The sequence below is a fragment of the Chelonia mydas genome, chromosome 14, assembly GCF_015237465.2.
Source record: "Chelonia mydas isolate rCheMyd1 chromosome 14, rCheMyd1.pri.v2, whole genome shotgun sequence".
Classification (NCBI taxonomy): Eukaryota; Metazoa; Chordata; order Testudines; family Cheloniidae; genus Chelonia; species Chelonia mydas.
The window spans coordinates 16,825,110-16,845,975 of record NC_051254.2 but is presented as its reverse complement, the minus strand read 5'-3'; the positions used below and the strand labels follow the sequence as shown (position 1 = coordinate 16,845,975).

Below are 20,866 nucleotides of genomic sequence, written 5' to 3'. Positions count from 1 at the left end.
TTAGTGTAATATCCTGGGACTAACATGGCTACAACAAAACTGTATACAGCTTTTATTTATAAAAGTTCACCCCACAAAGATGCTTGGGGTGAAGCTGTCCATTTGAAACAATAACTAGTATTTTGTGATTCTATAGTGCCTTTAGATCTCAAAGTATTTAACAGACATTAACAAATTAGGCCTCCCAACACCTCTTTAATGTAAAACAGTATGAGCCCCATTTTTACAGAAATGGAAACTGAGACATGGACATGGTCTGTAGCAATCACAAATTGAACCTCTATTTGCAAACTCTCTGTTCTGTGCTTTAACCACAAGATCAGTCTCCTCCACCATAAATTAATCATACAACATGGTAAAGCAACTTTTATACACCTACAAACAGGGAATTCCTCCTGAAAATAAGAAAAGAGAGTCTCTAAATATGGCAAACACAGGTTTATAATAATAAAAGTAATAAAAGGGCAGTCTGCTTTTAAAGATAAATTGAATTATTTTTATGTCCAATTTGCCTGCAGTAAAGGAGAGAGAGACTGGCAGTAAATTATTTAGTGAGATGTAAAGTGACTTGGCAGTTCTGTCAGTTGTGACAGTATGACCACTCGCCAGATACTGTATTCATACCCCTTCAATCTCCAGTTTGTCATTACACAGAGAAAATGTGAGATTCAGGAAGATTAATTAACCAGGAGAAATTAGGTGACAGAGTTACAAAAAATAGCATCGTGGTCATGTGTTTTACAGCGAAATTATAAAAAAGCTCAGAAACATGACAAGATCCAGTTTAATTCAATTGCTAGACAGATAATTGCCAGAGCAGATATTATTAAGATGAATGTGTTTAATTAACTTAATTTTTTTCTAAGCAACCATGTGTTGTCCCATACCATTATTATTTCATTGCTATACTCTCTTAAAGAAACAGATTACTTAAGTACCTGTGCAAATACTAAATCAAGAGAAACACAAAAAGATAAAATGTAATGCTATCGTGCATCTTAGATCCCTAAACAAAATAACCCTTAAAATTGGGGTGTCAGAAAGAAAGGTGAGGATGTGGAGTGTTTTGATATTTGCACTTACCGCAACATTTCCACATGTTTGAAAGGCAGTAAAGATAAACATAAAAGCAATTCCTAAAATAATTATGTTAAAAAGCTTTTTCGATTTAGGAGACATTTTGTTTTTTCTTAGGAAGTTGTCCTCTTCAGTCTGAAGAAGTCCTATTTTCCTTTTAAAGCTCCCTTTTAAGTTCTGTAAAAAAAAAAAAACCACAAGGAAAAAACCCTTCACAAACAGGTTATTTAAAACTAATTGTTAAGTGTTAAGAAGTACTGTATTCACTGGCAAGTCAAGAGGTCTAGTCTCCACTGTAAAGAAAAGAAAATTAAAAAAACAATAACACTGAAAAAAACCCAAGTCAACGGTTTAGTAGGCGTTGTGAAGATTATTTAGATCCTTTCATATGAAGATATGCAGAGTGCAGTATATTATTTCTTCATGACATCCCTTCCCCCTAGAAGTAGTTTCCGACCTGCTGAGTTAGTAAATCAGCTCACTTCCTTGCCACCATTGCTCTGAATAAGATTTTAGTCAAAAGACATTAAATCACCTGACAAAGGAAAGAAAGGACACTCATACACACAAGCCATGTCCATTAATGCTGAACAGGAAATAAGGAATATTTCACAATCCAGGTCAGCTGACTAATCAGGCTAGAACACCCTCATGCACTCTGGGAAATGCAGTTTCAGCATTTCTCCGACTTAAAAAAAGAGTAAATCTAGAATATTACTTAAAATAACAAGAGTATGTTTGTGGTTACTGTAAATAATATTCTGTAACCTTTAGACAATAATACTTTGGGCAAGAAACCAAATCTTTCAGAAAGTCTTTTAAGAAAACTGTCACCTACTGCTTTCAGTCACGCAAAGAGCATTCATAAATGAAGACTGAAAAGCTCAGGGCGTCTTTTCAATAATACAGCAGAAAAGAAAGGAAAGGAAACATTTCATTGTCACTGACACACATGCACAGTCTCTCTCACTGTTTCTGTGTGTCACTCATTCACTCTGAAAAGGAAATGAAATAGCTGCCTCTACCATCATTCAATATTTTTTTCCTTGAAATCCTTCCAACAAAAAACCTGTTTAATTGCTAATATATTTATGTATTGAGTTTTGTAAAAAAAAATTGAAGTAAGTAATCCTCAAGATCAGAAGATCCCTATTTTAAAAAGTGAGTAAAGCAGAAAAAGAAAGTCAGACATCTCATGTTAACTCTACCCCCACTTCCTGCTATTATTATTTAGCACTTGTATTACAAGAGTACCTAGAGGCGCCAATCAGGATTGTGCTAACTGCTGCACAAACACATACAAAGACATAGGGTAAAACTGGCCAAGTTGAAGTCAGTGACAAAACTCCCATGGACTTCATTGAAGTCCAATGGCTTCACCCAGCATTTCTTCCTGTCCTGAAAGGCTTATCCACAACCCACCATTGCAACAACAGCCAAAACCACTGTATTACTTATTAAGTATTTTAAAGATTTCTCAGCAATTATTTTGCAAAATTGTACAGCATTTTATTTGAAACTAGAGCTTTCTTGTTACTTATGCTAGTCAATAACACTACTCTTATGAGTATTGACTTGGAATAAGAGCCAGGGCTCAAAGGCAATGCCTGCATGGATCACATTGCAGGAGCAAAGCCTTGGTTATGTACTTGGGAACAGTAGCTCTTTCCCCCCATTTCTACATTATGAACACTTACAACAGGAGATTTCTAAGGGTATGTCTACACTATGAAATTAGGTCAAACTTAAAGAAGTCGATTTTTAAGAACCGATTTTATACAGTCGATTGTGTGTTTCCTCACTAAGAGCATTAAGTCGGCGGAGTGCATCCGCAGTACCGTCGCTAGTGTCAACTTTCAAAGCGTTGCACTGTGGGTAGCTAACCCACAGTTCTCGCAGTCTCCGCTGCCCATTGGAATTCTGGGTGGAGCTCCCAATGCCTGATGGGGCAAAAACATTGTCGTGGATGGTTTTGGATGTTGTCAGTCGCCCCTCCCTCTGTGAAAGCAATGACAGACAATCGTTTCGTGCTTCTTTTTCGTGCAGACACCATACTCCTGTCAGCAGACAGTGCAGTAGGACTGCTAACCGCCATCGTCATCCACCACTTCTGCTGCAACTCTGTTCTCCTGCTCTCCTGGTGCCATGAATCCACCTCGCAGGTCCTCTCATCGTTCTGTATAAATATCTACTCTTGTGGCATCCGTCATCATCCACCGCTTCCGCTGCAACTCTGCTCTCCTACTCCCCTGCAGACGACATACCATGGCAAGCATGGAGCCCACTCAGCTCACCGCTGCTGTTGTGAGCATTGTAAACACCTCGTGCATTATCCTGCAGTATGTGCAGAATCTGCAAAAGCAGTTGAGGAGGCGACGACAGCACGATCACGATAGTGATGAGGACATGGACACAGACTTCTCTCAAAGCATGGGCCCTGACAATTTGGACATCATGGTGGTAATGGGGCAGGTTCCTGCCACGGAACAGGAACGCCGATTCTGGGCCCGGGAAACAAGCACAGACTGGGACCGCATAGTGTTGCAGGTCTGGGACGATTCCCAGCGGCTGCGAAACTTTTGCATGCGTAAGGGCACTTTCATGGAACTTTGTGACTTGCTTTCCCCTGCCCTGAAGCGCAAGAATACCAAGATGAGAGCAGCCCTCACAGTTGAGAAGCAAGTGGAGATAGCCCTTTGAAAGCTTGCAATGCCAGACAGCTACCGGTCAGTCGGGAATCAATTTGGAAGGGGTAAATCTACTGTGCGGGCTGCTGTGATCCACGTAGCCAATGCAATCACTGACCTGCTGCTATCAAGGGTAGTGACTCTGGGAAAAGTGCAGGTCATAGTGGATGGCTTTGCTGCAATGGGGTTCCCTAACTGTGGTGGAGCGATAGACGGAAGGCATATCCCTATCTTGGGACCAGACCACCTTGACAGCCAGTACATAAACCGCAAGGGGTACTTTTCAATGGTGCTGCAAGCACTGGTGGTTCACAAGGGACATTTCACCGACATCGTGGGATGGCCGGGAAAGGTGCATGATGCTCGCATCTTCAGGAACTCTGGTCTGTTTGAACAGCTGCAGGAAGGAACTTACTTCCCAGACCAGAAAATTACCGTTGGGGATGTTGAAATGCCTACAGTTATCCTTGGGGACCCAGCCTACCCCTTAATGCCATGGCTCATGAAGCCATACACAGGCACCCTGGACAGTGATAAAGAGCAGTTCAACTATTGGCTGAGCAAGTGCAGAATGGTGGTAGAGTGTGCATTTGGACATTTAAAAGCTCGCTGGCGCAGTTTACTGACTAGGTTAGACCTCAGCAAAACCAATATTCCCATTGTTATTGCTGCTTGCTCTGTGCTCCACAATATCTGTGAGAGTAAGGGGGAGACGTTTATGGCGAGGTGGGAGGTTGAGGCAAATCACCTGGTGGCCGATTATGCACAGCCAGATACCAGGGTGATTAGAAGAGCACAGCTGGGCGCCCAGCGCATCAGAGAAGCTTTGAAAACCAGTTTCATGACTGGCCAGGCTACGGAGTGACAGTTCTGTTTGTTTCTCCTTGATGAAAACCCGCCCCCTTGGTTGACTGTACTTTCCTGTAAGCCAACTGACCTCCCCACTTTGATCACTGCTTTCAGAGGCAATAAAGTCATTATTGTTTCAAAATCATGCATTCTTTATTAATTCATCACACAAATAGGGGGAAAACTCACAAGGCAGCCCGGGAGGGGTGAGTGAGGAGGGAAGCACTGGGTGGGGTGGCGATGAGGGGAGGAGGGAAGGACAAGGTCACACTACAGTTCAAAACTTATTGAATACCAGCCTTCTGTTGCTTGGGCAGTCCTCTGGGGTGGAGTGGCTGGGTGCCTGTAGCCTCCCCATCCACGTTCTTGGGCGTCTGGGTGAGGAGGATATGGAACTTGGGGAGGAGGGTAGGCGGTTATACAGGGGCTGCAGCGGTGGTTTGTGCTCCTGCTGCCTTTCCTGCAGCTCCACCAGACGCCTGAGCATGTCAGTTTGCTCCCCCATTAGGCTCAGCATTGCATCCTGCCTCCTCTCAGCGTGCTCCTCCCTCCTCTCATTGCTTTCATTTAACGCTTTGCTGGACTCTGCCATTGTTTGCCTCCATGCATTCTGCTGAGCTCTTTCAGTGCGGGAGGACTGCATGAGCTCTGAGAACATGTCATCGCGAGTGCATTTTTTTTTTTGCCTTCTAATCTGTGCTAGCCTCTGGGATGGAGATGATAGGGGGAGCATAGAAACATTTGCAGCAGCGGGAGGAAAAAAAGGGAGAGTAGTATTTTAAAAGATACATTTTAGAGAACAAAGGGAAGACTATTTTACACTGAATCAAGCGATTCACATTACATAGCACATGTGCTTCACCCCCCCACACACACCTCCTGCCCCCGCGTGGCTACTATCAGGGAAGATCCCTCTTAGCCAAACGCGAACAGCTCAGTATGAACGGGCCTCCTGCCACCGCATGGCAAAGGCTTTTAGAGTACCTCCAGGAGAGCTTCATGGAGATGTCCCTGGAGGATTTCCGCTCTATCCCCAGACATGTTAACAGACTTTTCCAGTAGCTATGCTGGCCGCAAATGCTTCCCAAGTCTTCAGGGCAAATTAATCATTAAACATGCTTGCTTTTAAACCCTGTATTATATTTACAAAGGTACACTCACCAGAGGTGCCTCCTCCGGCCTCATGGTTCGGGAGCCCGCCTTGGCAGGGTTGGGAGCGTATTGGCTCAAGGGTGATGAACAGTTCCCGGCTGCCGGGGAGAAGGGATTCTCCGCTTGCTTGCTGTGCGCTATCCTCAACCTCCTTGTCCACAAAATCCTCATCCCTGTTGTGTGAGACTCCCCCCTTGCAGGTGTCCACGGACAGTGGTGGGGTAGCGGTAGGGGCCCCTCCTAGAATTGCATGTAGCTCATCACAGAAGTGCATGTATGGGGCTTTGACCCGGAGCGACCATTTCCATCCTTTGTTTTTTGGTAGGCTTGCCTCAGCTCCATAGCTTTCAGGCGGCACTGCTGTGTCCCTGTTGTAGCATCTGTCCATCGTGCCCCTGGAGATTTTGGCAAATATATTGGCATTTCGTCTTTTAGAACGAAGTTCTGCCTGGAAGGATTCTTCTCCCCATACAGCGATCAGATCCAGTACCTCCTGTTCAGTCCATGCTGGAGCTCTTTTGTGATTCTGGGACTCCATGATCACCTGTGCTGATGAGCTCTGCATGGTCACCTGTGCTGATCAGCTCATTATGCTGGCCAAACAGGAAATTAAATTCAAAAGTTCCCGGGGTTTTTCCTGTCTACCTGGCCAGTGCACCTGAGTTGAAAGTGCTGTCCAGAGCAGTCACAATGGAGCACTCTGGGATAGCTCCCGGAGGCCAGTACTGTCAAATTGCATCCACACTACGCCAAATTCAACCCAGCAAGGTCGATTTTAGCACTAAACCCCTCGCCAGGGAGGAGTACAGAAATCGATTTTAAGAGCCCTTTAAGTCAACAAAACAGGCTTCGTTGTGTGGACGGATGCAGGGTTAAATCAACCTAATGCTGCTAAATTCGACCTAAACTCGTGGTGTAGACCAGAGCTAAGAGACATAGGAGGGAGACTCCCTCTACCATTTTGAGGGATTCACTGTAAAGCAGATTTTTAAATCTCTCCTGATATGAATGATTTTTGTGGTGTGATTCAAAGAGAAATTTTAAATCTCACTGTTCTATGTGAAATGAATAAATAACAAGAAGCAATAAAACCGACATAAAAACAAGAAGTGAGACATTATTTCCTTAATTTAGATTACTCATGCAGGAAATACCTTGCATGAGTAATCTAAATTAAGGAAATTTAAATTAATATTAATATTAATTTAAAATAAGGAGTGGTGCACCACTCGTTAGTGGAGTATGGTCACAGTGCTAGTATGGATAGGCTGATTGTCAGGGCTGGCTCCAGGCACCAGCGTTCCAAGCAGGTGCTTGGGGCGGCAGTGTTTCCACAGCGGCGGCAATTCGGCGGCGGCCCCTCTGTCCCGCCGGCCACGGCGGCAATTCGGCGGCAGCTTCTCCCTTTTGCCGTCCGCGGCGGTGGTTTTTTTCACTGCTTGGGACAGCAAAAACTCTAGAGCGGTCCCTGCCGATTGTATCTCCTCTGCACAAATTTGAGCAGGTGCAGACAACAGAAAAGTAACAATTCCAAATCCCAGTCTACCCTAGTACTCCCACTATTGCTACAATCCCACTAGTGGAGCTACACTGTGGCAGTGCAGCAGTGGGAAATCTGAAAAAAAATGCTAGCAGTCTTTTGTGCCACTGAAGCGTATATGTGATGTCCTAGCACCTTGGAGTGGAGATGTGGAACCTATTGAGAGGTGATATCCATGCCTTGGGGTCAGGGAGGTTTTTATACGATGCCAGCAGCAACATGGCAGCATACGTGTGCTTGTGCAGCTTTCATATGGCATCCCAAAATCTTGGCAATGTGCATGTAAGCTTTCACACAACAGCAGCAATACTGTCACAGATCACTTACAAGGGCTTTTCCACAGCAATCCAAGCAATATGAGGTATCCTTGGGGAGCTTTCACATGGCCGGAGAGGGTATATACATGCCTGGAGAGTTCACATGGCACTCCCAGCACAATGGAAGTGCATGAATGTTTGCGGCACTTTTACACACCATGTCCCCAGTAGTGTGGCAATGTATATATGTGTGAGGAACTTGTGTGCAGCATTCCCAATCACAGGATGAAAAATGTGTGTAAATGTGAGGCGCTTTCATGTGGCACCCCAAGCAAAGTGGCAGGATGTATTTGGGAGGGAGCGCTGCTTTCACAAACTGCCTCCAGCACTTTGGCAGGAGGAGGGGGTGCCACTTGCATGGGACACCCCAGCATAATTGCAGGGAGTGTGTCTTTGGCGGGAGAGAGAAAGGGAAGGAGTTTCACACAATGCCCTAACACTACATTTGCAGCACATGGCAGCTTGACATAGGGCTTCATGCTGGCCTTACAACAACAGAGCAGGTGTGCATGGATGTGCTGAGGGCTTCAGGTTGTATCCCCCACACTGTGGATTTGGGGAGGGGGGGGTTAAAATGCCACCTTTTGCATCTAGATGGGCGTGAATGCAGGGTGAAAAGGAAGTGCCTATGTATATGTATGGACCTTCACGTGGCATCTGCTGCACCATGGCAGGGCGAGTGGGGGGGGGGGCTTCATGCATGGACCCCATATTGTGGCGATGTAGGTGTGGGGGAGAAATGGGACTTTAATGGGGACTGACCAGCACAACAGCAGCATGTGTGTGTGCCTGTGAGGGGCATACGACATGGTTCCCATCCCGCATGAGGGGGTGAACAGGGGCCTACACGGTGCATGGGGGGAGGGGAAAGTGCCCTTCCCAGTATCTCTGAAGTGAGAGGTTCGTAACTGATCAGTCCACGATACTGGTGAATGTCATGTGCCCAGCTTGTATCTAACGTTGTTACAGCTCCCTCCCGCCAGTGCCCGTGTTTCTGGCCCTGTCACTCACACATGACACAGCCTGGCTCACACCTTCCCTCCCCCCTCACACCCACCAGCCCTTTCTGCTGATCGTCCGCCATTTTGACTCGTTTCCTTCCTCAACTGCTCCCCCCTGCTTCGCCACGGCAGGCTCCTCCCAGAAATTTCACGTTTAGGGGTTTTTTTCTCCTTTCTCAAATCGGCGAACATTCACCCTCGATCTTTGTCTCGATTTTCGGGACACATTTCGTTCAAAATTTCCCCGCCTCAGTCAATCCCTTCCGGGGTCACGGCCCGGCCGCCCCAACGGCCACTTTCTTGGATAGCCGAAATATCTATTTAGAGGCGTACTCGCCGCGGATGTTTCGCGGCCGCTTCTGTAAAACGCGCAAAGGGATGAAAAATAATGAACTGAAAATGTCGGTTACGGAGAGGGCCCGGCGGTGGCGCGCGCGGACCACCTTCGCTTCCGGGTCAGAAGCGGCCATTTTGTGGCGTTAAGTAGGAGGGCGCGGGCTCCACCTCGCTCATTTGCTAGTAGCGGTGGTAAGAGGCGGGTGGCCGTTGCGCTGCATTTGCCCTTCGCCCTTTTCGACCGTATCTCCACCGGGCCACCTCCCCGGGCTGGGTGCCCGTCTGTCGCCTCTACGGACTCATCACACGGCCTGTAGCTTTCCACCTTTCTGGCCTAAAGTTCGGGGCCCGCTTCGGCGTCCATTCCCTGGCGTGAGCGTCCCGACTCTGCTGATCTCTTCGCAAGGTTTCTCTTCTCGGTCCCGCCGCCCCTCGGGGGCCTCTGCCCGCCATGAGCTACGGGCGCCCCCCGCCTGATGTGGAGGGCATGACTTCCCTCAAGGTGGATAACCTGACCTACCGCACGTCTCCAGACACGCTAAGGCGGGTCTTCGAGAAGTACGGGCGGGTGGGGGACGTCTACATCCCCCGGGACCGCTACACCAAGGAGAGCCGCGGCTTTGCCTTCGTCCGCTTCCACGACAAGCGCGATGCCGAGGATGCGATGGACGCCATGGACGGCGCAGTGCTGGACGGCCGGGAGCTCCGCGTCCAGATGGCCCGCTACGGGAGGCCCCCGGACTCGCATCACAGCCGCCGGGGGCCGCCGCCGCGCCGATACGGAGGTGGCGGCTACGGACGTCGCAGCCGCAGGTGAGAGACCGGCAAGGCAGGAGTGTTAAGTGGGGGGAGGGGCTGCTCTCCCGGGGCCATAGAGGACTCGGGAGGCGCAGGGCTGAGGGTGGGAACCATGGGTTCAGGGGGCAGCGGAGGTGCAGCCTGGGGGAACCAGTGGCCCCTACGTGACGCGCTGGGGGAAGGGTGTTTCCTGGTTGGGAAGGCAGGATCGGCGCGAAAACGCAGGCTTACAGAACCACGTGGTGTCCATGGCGGCGGGGAGCGTCCGGGGGCGGATGGCAGGCTCAGCCCCAGACCGCTTCCTCGGAATAATGGCGTCTTGTAACCGCCGCGGGGGTGGGGGGACACCTGTTCCACTTCCGCCCTGCCCGGCCCAGCGCATCACGACTTTCTCGCGTCTAACCGAGTGACTTTAACGTTCTAGCCCCAGAAGACGCCGCCGTAGCCGATCCAGGAGCAGGAGCCGCTCTAGGTCCCGCAGTCGATCCCGCTACAGTCGGTCCAAGTCCAGATCCCGCACACGCTCCCGATCTCGCTCCACCTCTAAGTCTAGGTCTGCCAGGAGATCCAAATCCAAGTCGTCATCCGTCTCCAGATCCCGATCCAGGTCGAGGTCCAGATCCAGATCTAGAAGCCCCCCACCAGTCTCAAAGAGGGAATCTAAATCCAGATCCAGGTCTAAGAGTCCCCCCAAATCTCCTGAAGAGGAAGGAGCTGTATCCTCTTAGGAAAATGGTAATGTAGTTGGAACTCTATGCAATTTGCATGTTACTTCCTGATAACACTTAAGTGGGATGTATAGGGGTAGTTCTTACCATATTAACAATCTGAAACCTATTGGGACACACTGTTAGCTTTTTGAGCAGACTTTTCAGTTATTTGGCTAGGGAAATACATTTTTGCAAAGGACATATTTTCATGTTTAGAGATTAATGGTTTGGTTTTAATGAAATATTGTATGAGACGCATCCTATTAATGAAAATGACTATTTCTTGCTGTTTTTTATCCAACATCTGCATTTTCCCCTTTAAAGCTGCGGTCTCCTGTTTGCTAAAAGAATATTGGCCAGTATTGCAGATTTTAACTGATTTGGCTGATCCTCCAGGGACCAGTTTCTGTGGGCGTGTTTTGGAGCAGGTTTGTCTTTAAAAGTTAAAGATACACTATCCTTTTATAATGGAAAATCAGTTCAGTGGTCATTGTACTGACTGGAGGTAAAAAAATAAAATAAAGTTCTTATAGAAGTGGCAAATGCAATCCAATAAAAATGGAAACTAGTTTTTCCTCAAATGAACTTTAGAGACTAAGGATATACTGGGTGGGGAAAGGATAGTGTGTCTTTAACCCCTCAAACTGTTTGGTCCTGTTTTTAAAATGGAAATGGGCCTAAGATAGCTGTAAGGTTAAATAATTGTATGTTAAAATTAGTGATACTGTATTGAATGCCAGTTGGAAGATAAAATTAAGTCTTTATAAAGTATTACAAAAATGTTAGTTTCTTATATGGGCTGAATTCAAGTTAAGTGTATGATTTGCAGCCAGATGCTTGCTCTTCACTAACTCAAAGTTTAAACTAATGTGACTATTAAACGCTTCTTCACTATCACCTTCGAATTTCAAATTTGGCCTTTGACTTAGAGGTAATGTGGTGACAAATGGGGGGTGGGGTGGGGCATGTGAAGCACTATACATAATCCTTAATAAAACTTAATTAAACTAGGCAAGGCCAGTTGAATCACAACCAGAAGCATACTTGAAGTCGTCCACGTAATTGGGAAGGTGTATGGTGGAAATGTGGCTGAATTGTACTCTTTTCAAACCTAGATGCATCAGATAAATGAGAAATCTACATAAAGGACACCTCTGGGGGAAAAGATCCTATGCATCTTCGGTCCACTGGAGAGACCCCAGGCGCAAGCAACCAGCTGTTGAAAAGGTTATTTTGTAACATTTTTGTTTTAACTTTTTACTTGTTTAAGTTGAGCCTCAAATGGCAGACTTTACATTTTATGTGCCATTTTGTTGCTGTTATTCAAATTTCTTGTAATTTAGTGAAGTGAACGACTACCGATTTCATTATTGGCTTGGATATTTGAGGTAAATTTTCATTTTTGTTTATATAGTACTGACTTTTGTTTGACTTTTAAAAAAAAACAAAACAAAACTGATGGTAACTTAATTTGTTGCCTCAAGTTTCATGTTGAGGAAACATGCAGCCATTACATGCCGAGTAGCTGACTGTCAAGGAAGTGGTCTCAATTTGCCTTCATTCCTTAAATAAAATTCTTCAAAACTTCAAATGTAAACTTCTTGTAAATGCTATTTACTTTGAATTTAAATAGTATTGTCTATTCCAAATTTGTATAAAACTTTTCAGGTGACAATTGATTTTGAAAGGATTGTTTTATCAGACTAAATTCTAATCTCTTCTCTTATGTATTTTTGTGCACTAGGCGCAGTTGTGTAGCAGTTGAGTAATGCTGGTTAGCTGTTAAGGTGGCGTGTTGCAGTGCAGAGTGCTTGGCTGTTTCCTGTTTTCTCCTGATTGCTCCTGTGTAACGATGCCTTGTCGTGCAGAAACAAATGGCTGTCCAGTTAATTAAAATGCCTGACAACTGCACTTCCAGTCACCCGGGCCTTGCATAAAAATAATGGAGCATACAGTGAGCACATCTAGCTGATGATATACACACCTTATTTTTTCCAGAATGGTAAAATCTTACCATCTACATTTATGAACTTGCATATAAGAAATGTAATGTTAAGAGCAAATGTTTCATTCCTTTGTAAGTACTGATTGGTGTATCTTTTGCTTATGACATTATGTACTATAACCACTGTCCCTGTAGTTACTATTAAACATTTTTCTTGGTGTTAACTTTTCTCAATCAATGTCTGAGTCAGCATTTATTTTTAGCCTGTAAATCTCAATTATACTGTGAATGTTTAAGGTCTCTTCAGTAACTTATTCCTGTCTGCTGCTTTTAAATTGTATCAATAGGGAGTGGCTGTTTCAATACTAATTTTAGTATATCATCTTTGTAACAAACGTTTCTTTTTGAACAATACAAACCTTAAATATTGATTGCTTAGGCAAGGTGCCAAGTGGCAGACCTGGTTGCTTGACGTCCTGTTTGTTAAAAGAACAAGCAATGAAGAACAGTACTTGTTGGATTTGCCTTTGTGCCAGCTTAAAAGTGAAGGTAGATGATAATGTGAGAAGTAATAGTATTTTTGAGCTAGACACCACTGGAGTTGTAATTTCAACCTGCAAACACTACATTAAAAAAAATCTGTTTATCAAAATACTGGTTCAATGCACTTTAGAGATCTTGATTACCTAATCTTCAGACTTAAAAGAGAGATGAATATCAGAAGACTTGTCTATACTTTAAAGTGAATGCAATCTTGAAAGTGCTTAAACAGAAGGCGCACTTGTTCCAGTATAAACATCAACAATGGAGTTAATTTTGTGTAGATGTGCACTAAAAATTAGTGTCTAATACTAGATGTCTAAAGTAAATTGTGAGCCCTTAAACTAGAACTTTGTTCCAGGAAAATCTTACTGTTCATGTAATTACATCTTAAATACAGAAAGGACAATGGCATAAAATGAACATTGTTCAGATCCTTAAACTTAAATTGTTTCACTATGTTTAGATCTTAAACTGGAAAACAAGTAAGAAATAACTTTCAGGCTGAACATGTAATAGTCAAGTCCCTAATTTGAACTTTGAAGAAAACCACAACTTGGCCATTTATAAATTCAGCATGGTAAGCTAGAGTATGTAGATGTGACTGTTCTGCTAGAATTTCATAAGTTTGTCTTTCTCCTATTCCTGTGATGCAATTAAAGTAGATGTAAAAATCCTCTTAATTTTATTCTCTAGGTATGAACACAACTTTTTAGAAGTCACAACCAAACACTTTCAATGTATCATTCATACAATGTAAGATAAGATGAAATAATTGTTAAAATTACTGTAGTAATCCGTATACCTGCTTTCCCAAAAATTACACTAAAGCCATTAGGGGTATGATAAATGACTTAATAGCATGGATCTGTAGAGGAAATGCATTCTGGCTTGTAAGCAAATATTTTCCCTGCTTCTTGATCAAGTGGCATTAATTTCCCCAAACTTATTTACTCAACGGATAGAAATGCTGTTTGTCCAAAACTTGCTTGAAGTGGAGTGCAGTCAGTTTTGAGGTACTTTCTTAAATCAGCAACTGGAATAAACTTAAGTATCACTTGCTCGTGCTAGTGAGATGATCATCATTTCAATGGTATGTCTTCCTGGGAGAGGCGAGCTAGCCAACTGTTCCTTGTCAGCATTAAAAGACCGTAAGGTAACATGAACATTCTTCAGCTTCCATTTGTACAGCAAAGCTTCAATAGACCAGTTAGAACTGAAGGGAAGAAATGGCAGGTGTACTCTTTTGATAGAAAAAGCACTGAACTATGATTGTACTTCTATCATTCACCTATAGTGCATGAACAAGTACAGTAACTACAGAAGTGACACTTAAATACAAAAACCTTAACTGCATATCTACCCATGTGTTTCTCTTATTCAGTTAAATGGCTTAAGGCCTTTTTTGGGTCAAAACTCTGCCCTTTCCTACATAACTACTGTTACATTGCACTTTTGTTTTGCCAGTGATGCCATCTATGAATTGATAATGCCTCTAATCACTTCTGTTGTGATGCCTAGAGGAGGCCAGTGTTCAGTATGGAGGCAAGGAAGTTGAGGTAGTTTATATAACTGCAAACAACTAATGTAACAGGCTGTACCTCAGTGTTGCTTTGTAAACTTGTGAAAGTTAGGGGGAAAGCTGTCTGAACACAATCTAACAGGAGAAGCCCTGAACCTGACTGGAGTATCTAGTACTACTGTAACTTTTAAAGGAGTGTCAAGTTTGGATTACTAGTTTTGTTGACTTTAGAGCCTTAAAACAAAATGCAAACAAGTCAATTTCTTCTGAGATTACCTTCGGACCTGATACGTAGTCCAGAACTGAGCATCTGGGTTCCTTTTCATCAAGAAGTACACTGTAGTTATAATATCTTCAAAATCTGCATATAGATTTTAAACAATTTGATCTGGTTATATGCATGCTGAAATGTGTTGGCAGATTAACTGCACTAATGATTAGAATACCTTCAGGAAGCTACAATTGTCTAAGGAGAGCTGTGTTTGGAGCATAGTTCTAGAGTAATCCTTAGAACAACTGTTTTAGTTTAAAGTTAGGAATGATAATTTTCAGTTAGCTGTTAACTTAATTTTCATCCCCTTTTAATATTTTGATTTTTTTGACCATGGAGTTTTGTTCCCCCAGAACTATTAAAGTCAATTAAGCACCCAGAAGTGACTTCAAGCATGCATTAATTTGCAGTTGATTAGGGTGTGTTTTCTTGGTGCTGTCACAATTTTTTGCTTCCTCAGAAATCCAGTGTTACCAACTTAGTAACTTTGTCACTAGATTGAGTGACTTTTTAGTTTCCCTAGCAAGAAAATAAGTGTCAAAGTGACAAATCTAGCACCTTTCTCTCTGAATTACAGTGACATTTAGAGAAAGTCACCAACATCTATAGTCAATCATTCACAAGTAGCTCAACAGTGTTGTTAAAATCCCTTTCAGACTCTTCCTACTACATTCTGTTGCACACCAAGTCACTGTCATGGCCCAGTTGAGCATATCCTTAAAAGAAATCCTATTCCATGGCCTTGTGCCTCCAGGAATGAAGCCCTTACTACAGGATCACAGGTGGAGCTGTCTGGCTTTTAGTTGCCCTTTACTCCTTTCCCTGGCTTGGGGTTAGTTGCCCAGCTGTTTTCAGAAATGGGGGGGAAAGGGGTTTGGCTAGTGGATTAGTTTTTAAATCTATTTTCTTGGCTTGCGGTAGCACCAAGGTCAGGTGAATGCCCTCTTCCCCCCAGTTCTGGCTGCTCACCTGGATACCAACAGGACTAACCTGTGGCTCAAATCCAGGCTGTCAAGAAAGGGAGGCTCAGCTGAAATTAACTAACCCTAGCCAGCCTGGTCTCCAGCGTACAGAGTGCCCTTCCCAGAGAGCAGAGGGCACACTCCTGCTGATGACAGAATACTGTTGACAGTTGCTCCAGGTGTGCAGAGTGTAATAAGAGCATGGAATGGATTTTATTAACACTATTGAGCCACTTGTGAATTATTGTGACTATACTCACATACATATATAAATTGTTACTCTGGAAATTTTGTTCAGTGACATTTTTGAGTACTTAAAACAGCTACATCTAGCAATTTCAGGGTTTGGCTGGTGACTTCCTGCTATGTGGAGTTGGTGACACTGCCATGACTAAATTAAATACTACTATCACTTAACTTTCTAGAGCTTATTGTTATACATTTAAGACCCTTTTATTTGTTTATGAATAGTCACTAACCTTCTGGTTCAAAAAATACATCAGAGGCTAGAATAATGTCTACTTCAGGCAGAGAGAGCAGATTGGGAGATATTTGGCCCCACGTGAGTCCTAAAATGTGTACTCCTAGAAGGTTATTTATCCGACAGCTTCGCTCACAGTTCTTCAAGCACTGAGGCAGCTCTTCAGTATCTGACAGTATAACTTCAGCCCCACATTTAGCAGCTACTATACCAGGTAGGCTCACACCTGCTCCAATCTAAACAAAATAAAAGACTTTAATCTCATTCATAAATTATATTTAATGCAAAGGATAACTGAAGGATGGGGGAGTATATTCTGTATCTTGTCTCAAGCTGTTTAATTATGCCATTCATTAGTTGAATTCATGGTAACTTTAAAACTACATGTTCACCTCTGAACTGCCCTCCTCAGAAGTATAAGGCATTTGTAATTGATCTGTAGCAGCAGCGGTACACCACAGATACAAATTTAAGACTGTCATGTATCTTACCTCTTTCTGTTCTTGTAAATATAGTGAACTGGATGAAATCCTACCTGCTGAAACATGTTATTCACAAAGCTAAATCCTGAAGTTCATAGATGAGTAAAACTTGTATTTAACAGGAAGCCCTTTCAATGGCTCATAACTGCTGCTTCCATAAATCAGCCTGCAAAAATCTCTGCTTTAATTATGGTTTTACTTCATCACTCTTTTGAGTATTTTGGAATTTTTCTAATGTTTGACCAAAAGAACTTGCAAACAGCTTCATGAATCTCCAACCACAAAAAAAGTTACCACAGTAATTTTTTTTACATAAATTGGATCAGAGATTACACCATTTTAAGACACATGGGCAAAACAGAAAATAAGAAAAACCAAAAAGCAGATCACTAAGGAGGATCATCTAGAATTATGATAATACTGAAGCAGAAATAGGAAAAAAGCATCCTGCCGCTGACCTAAATAAAAAAGGAAATCAAAACTAAAACTGAGAGTTAAGACACAGTAACCCTGAGCCTACTAATTTTTTTAAAGGTAAGTTTGTATGATCAAAAATCTTTCAAGACTACTTTTACCTCCAAAATTCTCTTGCCAGGTAGCATTCTTCTGTGAAACCATAGGTACTGAGCAAGAACCACAGCACAGGGCCAAACATACATGCCATATTGGGAATCCAGGACCTGAAACAATAAGACCCTTCTATGATCTTTGGCAGCACCACAAAACACTTTGAAAGAGGCAGAAAAATATTACATACGTGCATTTTTACTCTAGTCCTGCTTTAGTCACTCATTTTGAGCCTCATCCTGAGCTATCCCTACTTCAATTGACCTGTTATTTTCTGCTCATATGTAATTGCAAACAAATTGCGCATCTCTACAACTAAGTAAGCTATTTTGCATATGGCTAGAGCTTTCCCACTTGATTAGCTAAGGCTCTTGCCTCACACTCCTGGTTAACTTTTCTAGATCAGTAAAGATTTAAGTATGCAGTCTTGTGCTTTATCAGTACAAATTTGAAATACATCAAGCAATGACACTTCTGTCATCTTCCTTTGGGATATTATTCAACAATCTAATGGTCTGGTTCTGGAATCTTCACTCAGTTAAGTAGTCCTATTGCAGCAAAAGAGCATAGGCAGGGCACACATTAGTAAGGAATTCAGGATCAAAGGGAATCTGTTACATTTTTTTCCCCTGAAATTTAGCCTAGAGTTACTTTTTCTTGATTTCATCCCATTTTTCTGTGGTGAAAGATCTCTCCTGTAGTCTTTATTCAGGCAAAATTCCTCTTAAAGTCAATTTGTGCCTAGGTCTGGTGATTCAGTGCATTTTAGACCCAAGTATGTCTATATCAGTTCTTCACAATTTAAAGAAAATGAAGGCCCTCTGTGTTTAAACAGTCGAAAGAAATGAATTTACAAATGATTGGGATTGAATAATGGTTTTAGCCTAATTATTACATGGCCCTGAGGAGTCTATACAGGTGAGAACAAACAGGTTATATGGTGCATTTCAGCAACAGCTAAATTTGACTGAGTTGTAGAGATAGGGCCTAAGGCACTTATTGTCAAAAAGGCAGCTCACTTGCAGGGCTTCTAAAAAAGTGAGCACTAAATAGGTTTTCTGTTTTCTTAATGCATTCTCACAAATAACATTTTTTTAAAAAGTATTTTCAACCAATTCAAATTTTGCAATAGTTAGAAACCTCAGATGTGAACTATTTGTTCAAATTTAATGAATGTAGAAATTCAAAAATAAAACCACTATTTGATCATTACATTCCATAGATTTCTTACTACTTCATCTTTAAGCATCCAGCACAGTAGTATAGTAAATTCTGTGCTAGAACTACACCTGCACTTATGAGCCAAACAATTTGTAAAATTTACTTTCAACTTTCCTAGAATGTCCCATCCCCATCCCCCACTTTATTTTTTCTAGTAATGCCCAGAGGCCCCAGTCTAGGCTGGAGCCTCCTTATGCTAAGGGCATACAGTGATTTCTGCTATACAAAAAGAAAAGGAGGACTTGTGGCACCTTAGAGACTAACCAATTTATTTGAGCATAAGCTTTCGTGAGCTACAGCTCACTTCATCGGATGCTCACGAAAGCTTATGCTCAAATAAATTGGTTAGTCTCTAAGGTGCCACAAGTACTCCTTTTCTTTTTGTGAATACAGACTAACACCGCTGTTACTCTGAAACCTGTCATTCTGCTATACAGGAGCATATTGTGAGTCTGAATTTATTGGACTGGATAAGCACAAAGGATATAAAGAAATCCAGGGAAAGAATACAAAATCTATGCCTTTTCGTTGTTCTAAAAAAAAAAAATAAAAAAATCCTGCTCCTCTTTTCCATTCCCACATGGTTCAGCGTTCCTCCTGGCCTCTGTGCCCCAATCAGGGCAGGAAGGAAATCAGGCTTCACAAACGAAATGAAGGGCTACAGGTGTAAATGTATCAGCACCTCAGGAATCAGCACCACCAACTCTGGCCTCGACTCTTCTCTTTCTCGCTTGTCCTGCTCTTCCGCAAACCTGTACTCCTTGATATTGACCTGCAGGCCCTCCTCGCACATTGGAACCACTTCTCCCGCCAGGCGGCTGCTGCCACAATAATGCACGCACTTCTTTCTTCCCTGTGCGGACTTCACCCATCATCTGACTGACACCATAACAGACCAATCACAGGCAGGAACGTTTAAGGCAGCGTCTTGTCAAGATCCAACCACCATTAGCTGGCTGAGGGGGGAGTCTGAGACCCGGGGAGATAAAATGGCACAAAGGTCCAGCCCCTTCCTTCCCTTAATCCGTTCCCACAGTCTCCTAGCTCCTCCCCAGCAGCAGCGCACGTGCTCTGAGTCGGCTGCTGCAGCGTGACTCTGAAGTTAGGGTGACCAACAGCAAGTATGACAAATTGGGATTTTTGGGGGGAGGGAGGTGTAGTTGCCCATATAAGACAAAACCTTAATATTGGGTGATGATCCCGATAACATCCGGAGGTCTGATCACCCTATGCCTTGCAGGAGAATAAAGCACAGTAAATTTCTGGGCTATTATCCAGGCCCACACCACCCCCTCCTTCCCTTAGGAAAACAGCAAAGATTTAAATTGCAGTGGGCATTTGAAGTCCAAATCCTGTACTCCCAGTCCAGACTAAACCTTCTGAGTTTTGATCCTGCTCCCTTTGAAGTCAATAGAAGATTTGCAGGCATACGGAATGCAGGATTTGACCCATAGATTATTGCATAATTGTGGTCCTGATTTTTTCTAGGCACCATAGAGAGGTAGAATGAGCTATTAGTGTATGATGATCTCTTCCCTAGCTAAATACCTGCCCTGAAGAGTTTACTGTCTCAGTTTGTGGGACGTTACAATAATTAAGAAGTTTGATCCTGTGATAATCATGTGAGAAGTCTTTTACTCCAATAAGCAAATCTGCAGGATCAAGCCTTAAATTAGGTTTAAGAAATGGTCGCTCAAGCTGAAGGTCATGGCCACCCTCCCTTTCTTCATGAGTAGGTGAGAGAGAGAACCTGGAAATTTTTTCTCTTGTAACATGGGATCACAAAATAGGAAAGATTGAAAACTGCTGATCTTAGTGGAATCATATGGAAGACAGAAAGCCTTTTCTTGCTGTCATTAAAACTCATGCTGATTTCAGTGGGAGTTTTGCCAATGAGTGTTTTAACACTGTACAATTTTGCCCTAAATTTCCATCTAGTAGGACTTAAAACTATCTCTTGAAATTTATGTTAAATGGAACTCTGTCTGGAATTCCCTCCTGCAACCCATGATCTCAGGATCTACCCTGGTTTCCATCATTCCATCTTTTTTAGAAGTCTCAATTTCCAAAAACCCAGTGTTTGGGAGCTTTGCACAAATCAGTATTGTTCTTATGGGGATGATGGCTTGTTCAAAAAGTTTGGGTTTCTTTACAATGTTTCTGACTGTGTTGTGTCATTGAACCAATGAAAACAATACAATAGAGACCAACTCAGATGAACAGTTGTTACAAAAGGTAAAAGCTAATCTGTCACTGTGGTGATTTCACTGGCTACAGACCCCCCCCCCCCCCCGCCCATTTTAACCCTGCAGAGCCCCAACCCATGATAAGCTGAGTCACCTGAGCTCCCCTAGGAGTCAGAGGGAAGGGATTGAGAGTGCTGCTCTGTACATTTAAGTGTCTGAAAA

At 43.2% G+C, this 20,866-nt stretch overlaps 3 protein-coding genes across 15 annotated transcripts in view; 1 reads left to right on the top strand and 2 right to left on the bottom strand.

The window, feature by feature from the left end:
- Positions 1 to 10,065, bottom strand: part of MFSD11 (major facilitator superfamily domain containing 11) — a 37,449-nt gene extending 27,384 nt beyond the window's left edge. Inside the window, exons 1-2 of one of the 6 annotated variants that reach the window (XM_043528600.1) lie at positions 9,989 to 10,065; positions 1,084 to 1,254 (exon numbers count right to left, since the gene is read on the bottom strand). In XM_043528600.1, coding sequence (XP_043384535.1) covers positions 1,084 to 1,179 — 96 coding nt within the window. In that variant the 5' untranslated portion in view covers positions 1,180 to 1,254; positions 9,989 to 10,065. Of the gene's footprint in view, positions 1 to 1,083; positions 3,216 to 9,988 lie in introns of those variants that run through there. The other 5 variants (XM_037914557.2, XM_043528602.1, XM_043528601.1 and 2 more) reach the window with 5 other exon arrangements.
- Positions 8,953 to 12,646, top strand: SRSF2 (serine and arginine rich splicing factor 2). Of its 7 annotated transcripts, XR_006285844.1 has the most exons (5): positions 9,034 to 9,772; positions 10,182 to 10,492; positions 10,792 to 10,895; positions 11,583 to 11,694; positions 12,212 to 12,646. XR_006285844.1 is itself a non-coding variant. In XM_007072528.4 (3 exons), the coding sequence occupies exons 1-2, from the start codon at positions 9,411 to 9,413 to the stop codon at positions 10,483 to 10,485; spliced, it is 666 nt and encodes a 221-aa protein (XP_007072590.1). In that variant the 5' UTR covers positions 8,953 to 9,410; the 3' UTR covers positions 10,486 to 10,492; positions 11,583 to 12,646. The 7 variants fall into 7 exon arrangements, 2 of the variants coding, with proteins under 2 accessions (XP_007072590.1, XP_043384539.1); XR_003566610.3 differs by having other exon boundaries at positions 11,583 to 12,646; XR_443583.4 differs by lacking the exon at positions 10,792 to 10,895 and having other exon boundaries at positions 9,057 to 9,772.
- A 974-nt stretch (positions 12,647 to 13,620) lies between these two features.
- On the bottom strand, positions 13,621 to 19,411 carry METTL23 (methyltransferase like 23). Of its 2 annotated transcripts, XM_007072590.4 has the most exons (5): positions 19,141 to 19,411; positions 17,246 to 17,350; positions 16,187 to 16,424; positions 14,751 to 14,835; positions 13,621 to 14,168 (listed from the first exon to the last, which is right to left on the bottom strand). In XM_007072590.4, exons 1-5 carry the CDS (start codon positions 19,249 to 19,251, stop codon positions 14,000 to 14,002), a joined length of 708 nt encoding a protein of 235 aa, XP_007072652.4. In that variant the 5' UTR covers positions 19,252 to 19,411; the 3' UTR covers positions 13,621 to 13,999. The 2 variants fall into 2 exon arrangements, with proteins under 2 accessions (XP_007072652.4, XP_043384538.1); XM_043528603.1 differs by lacking the exon at positions 19,141 to 19,411 and having other exon boundaries at positions 17,263 to 17,334.
- Positions 19,412 to 20,866: the final 1,455 nt, after the last annotated feature.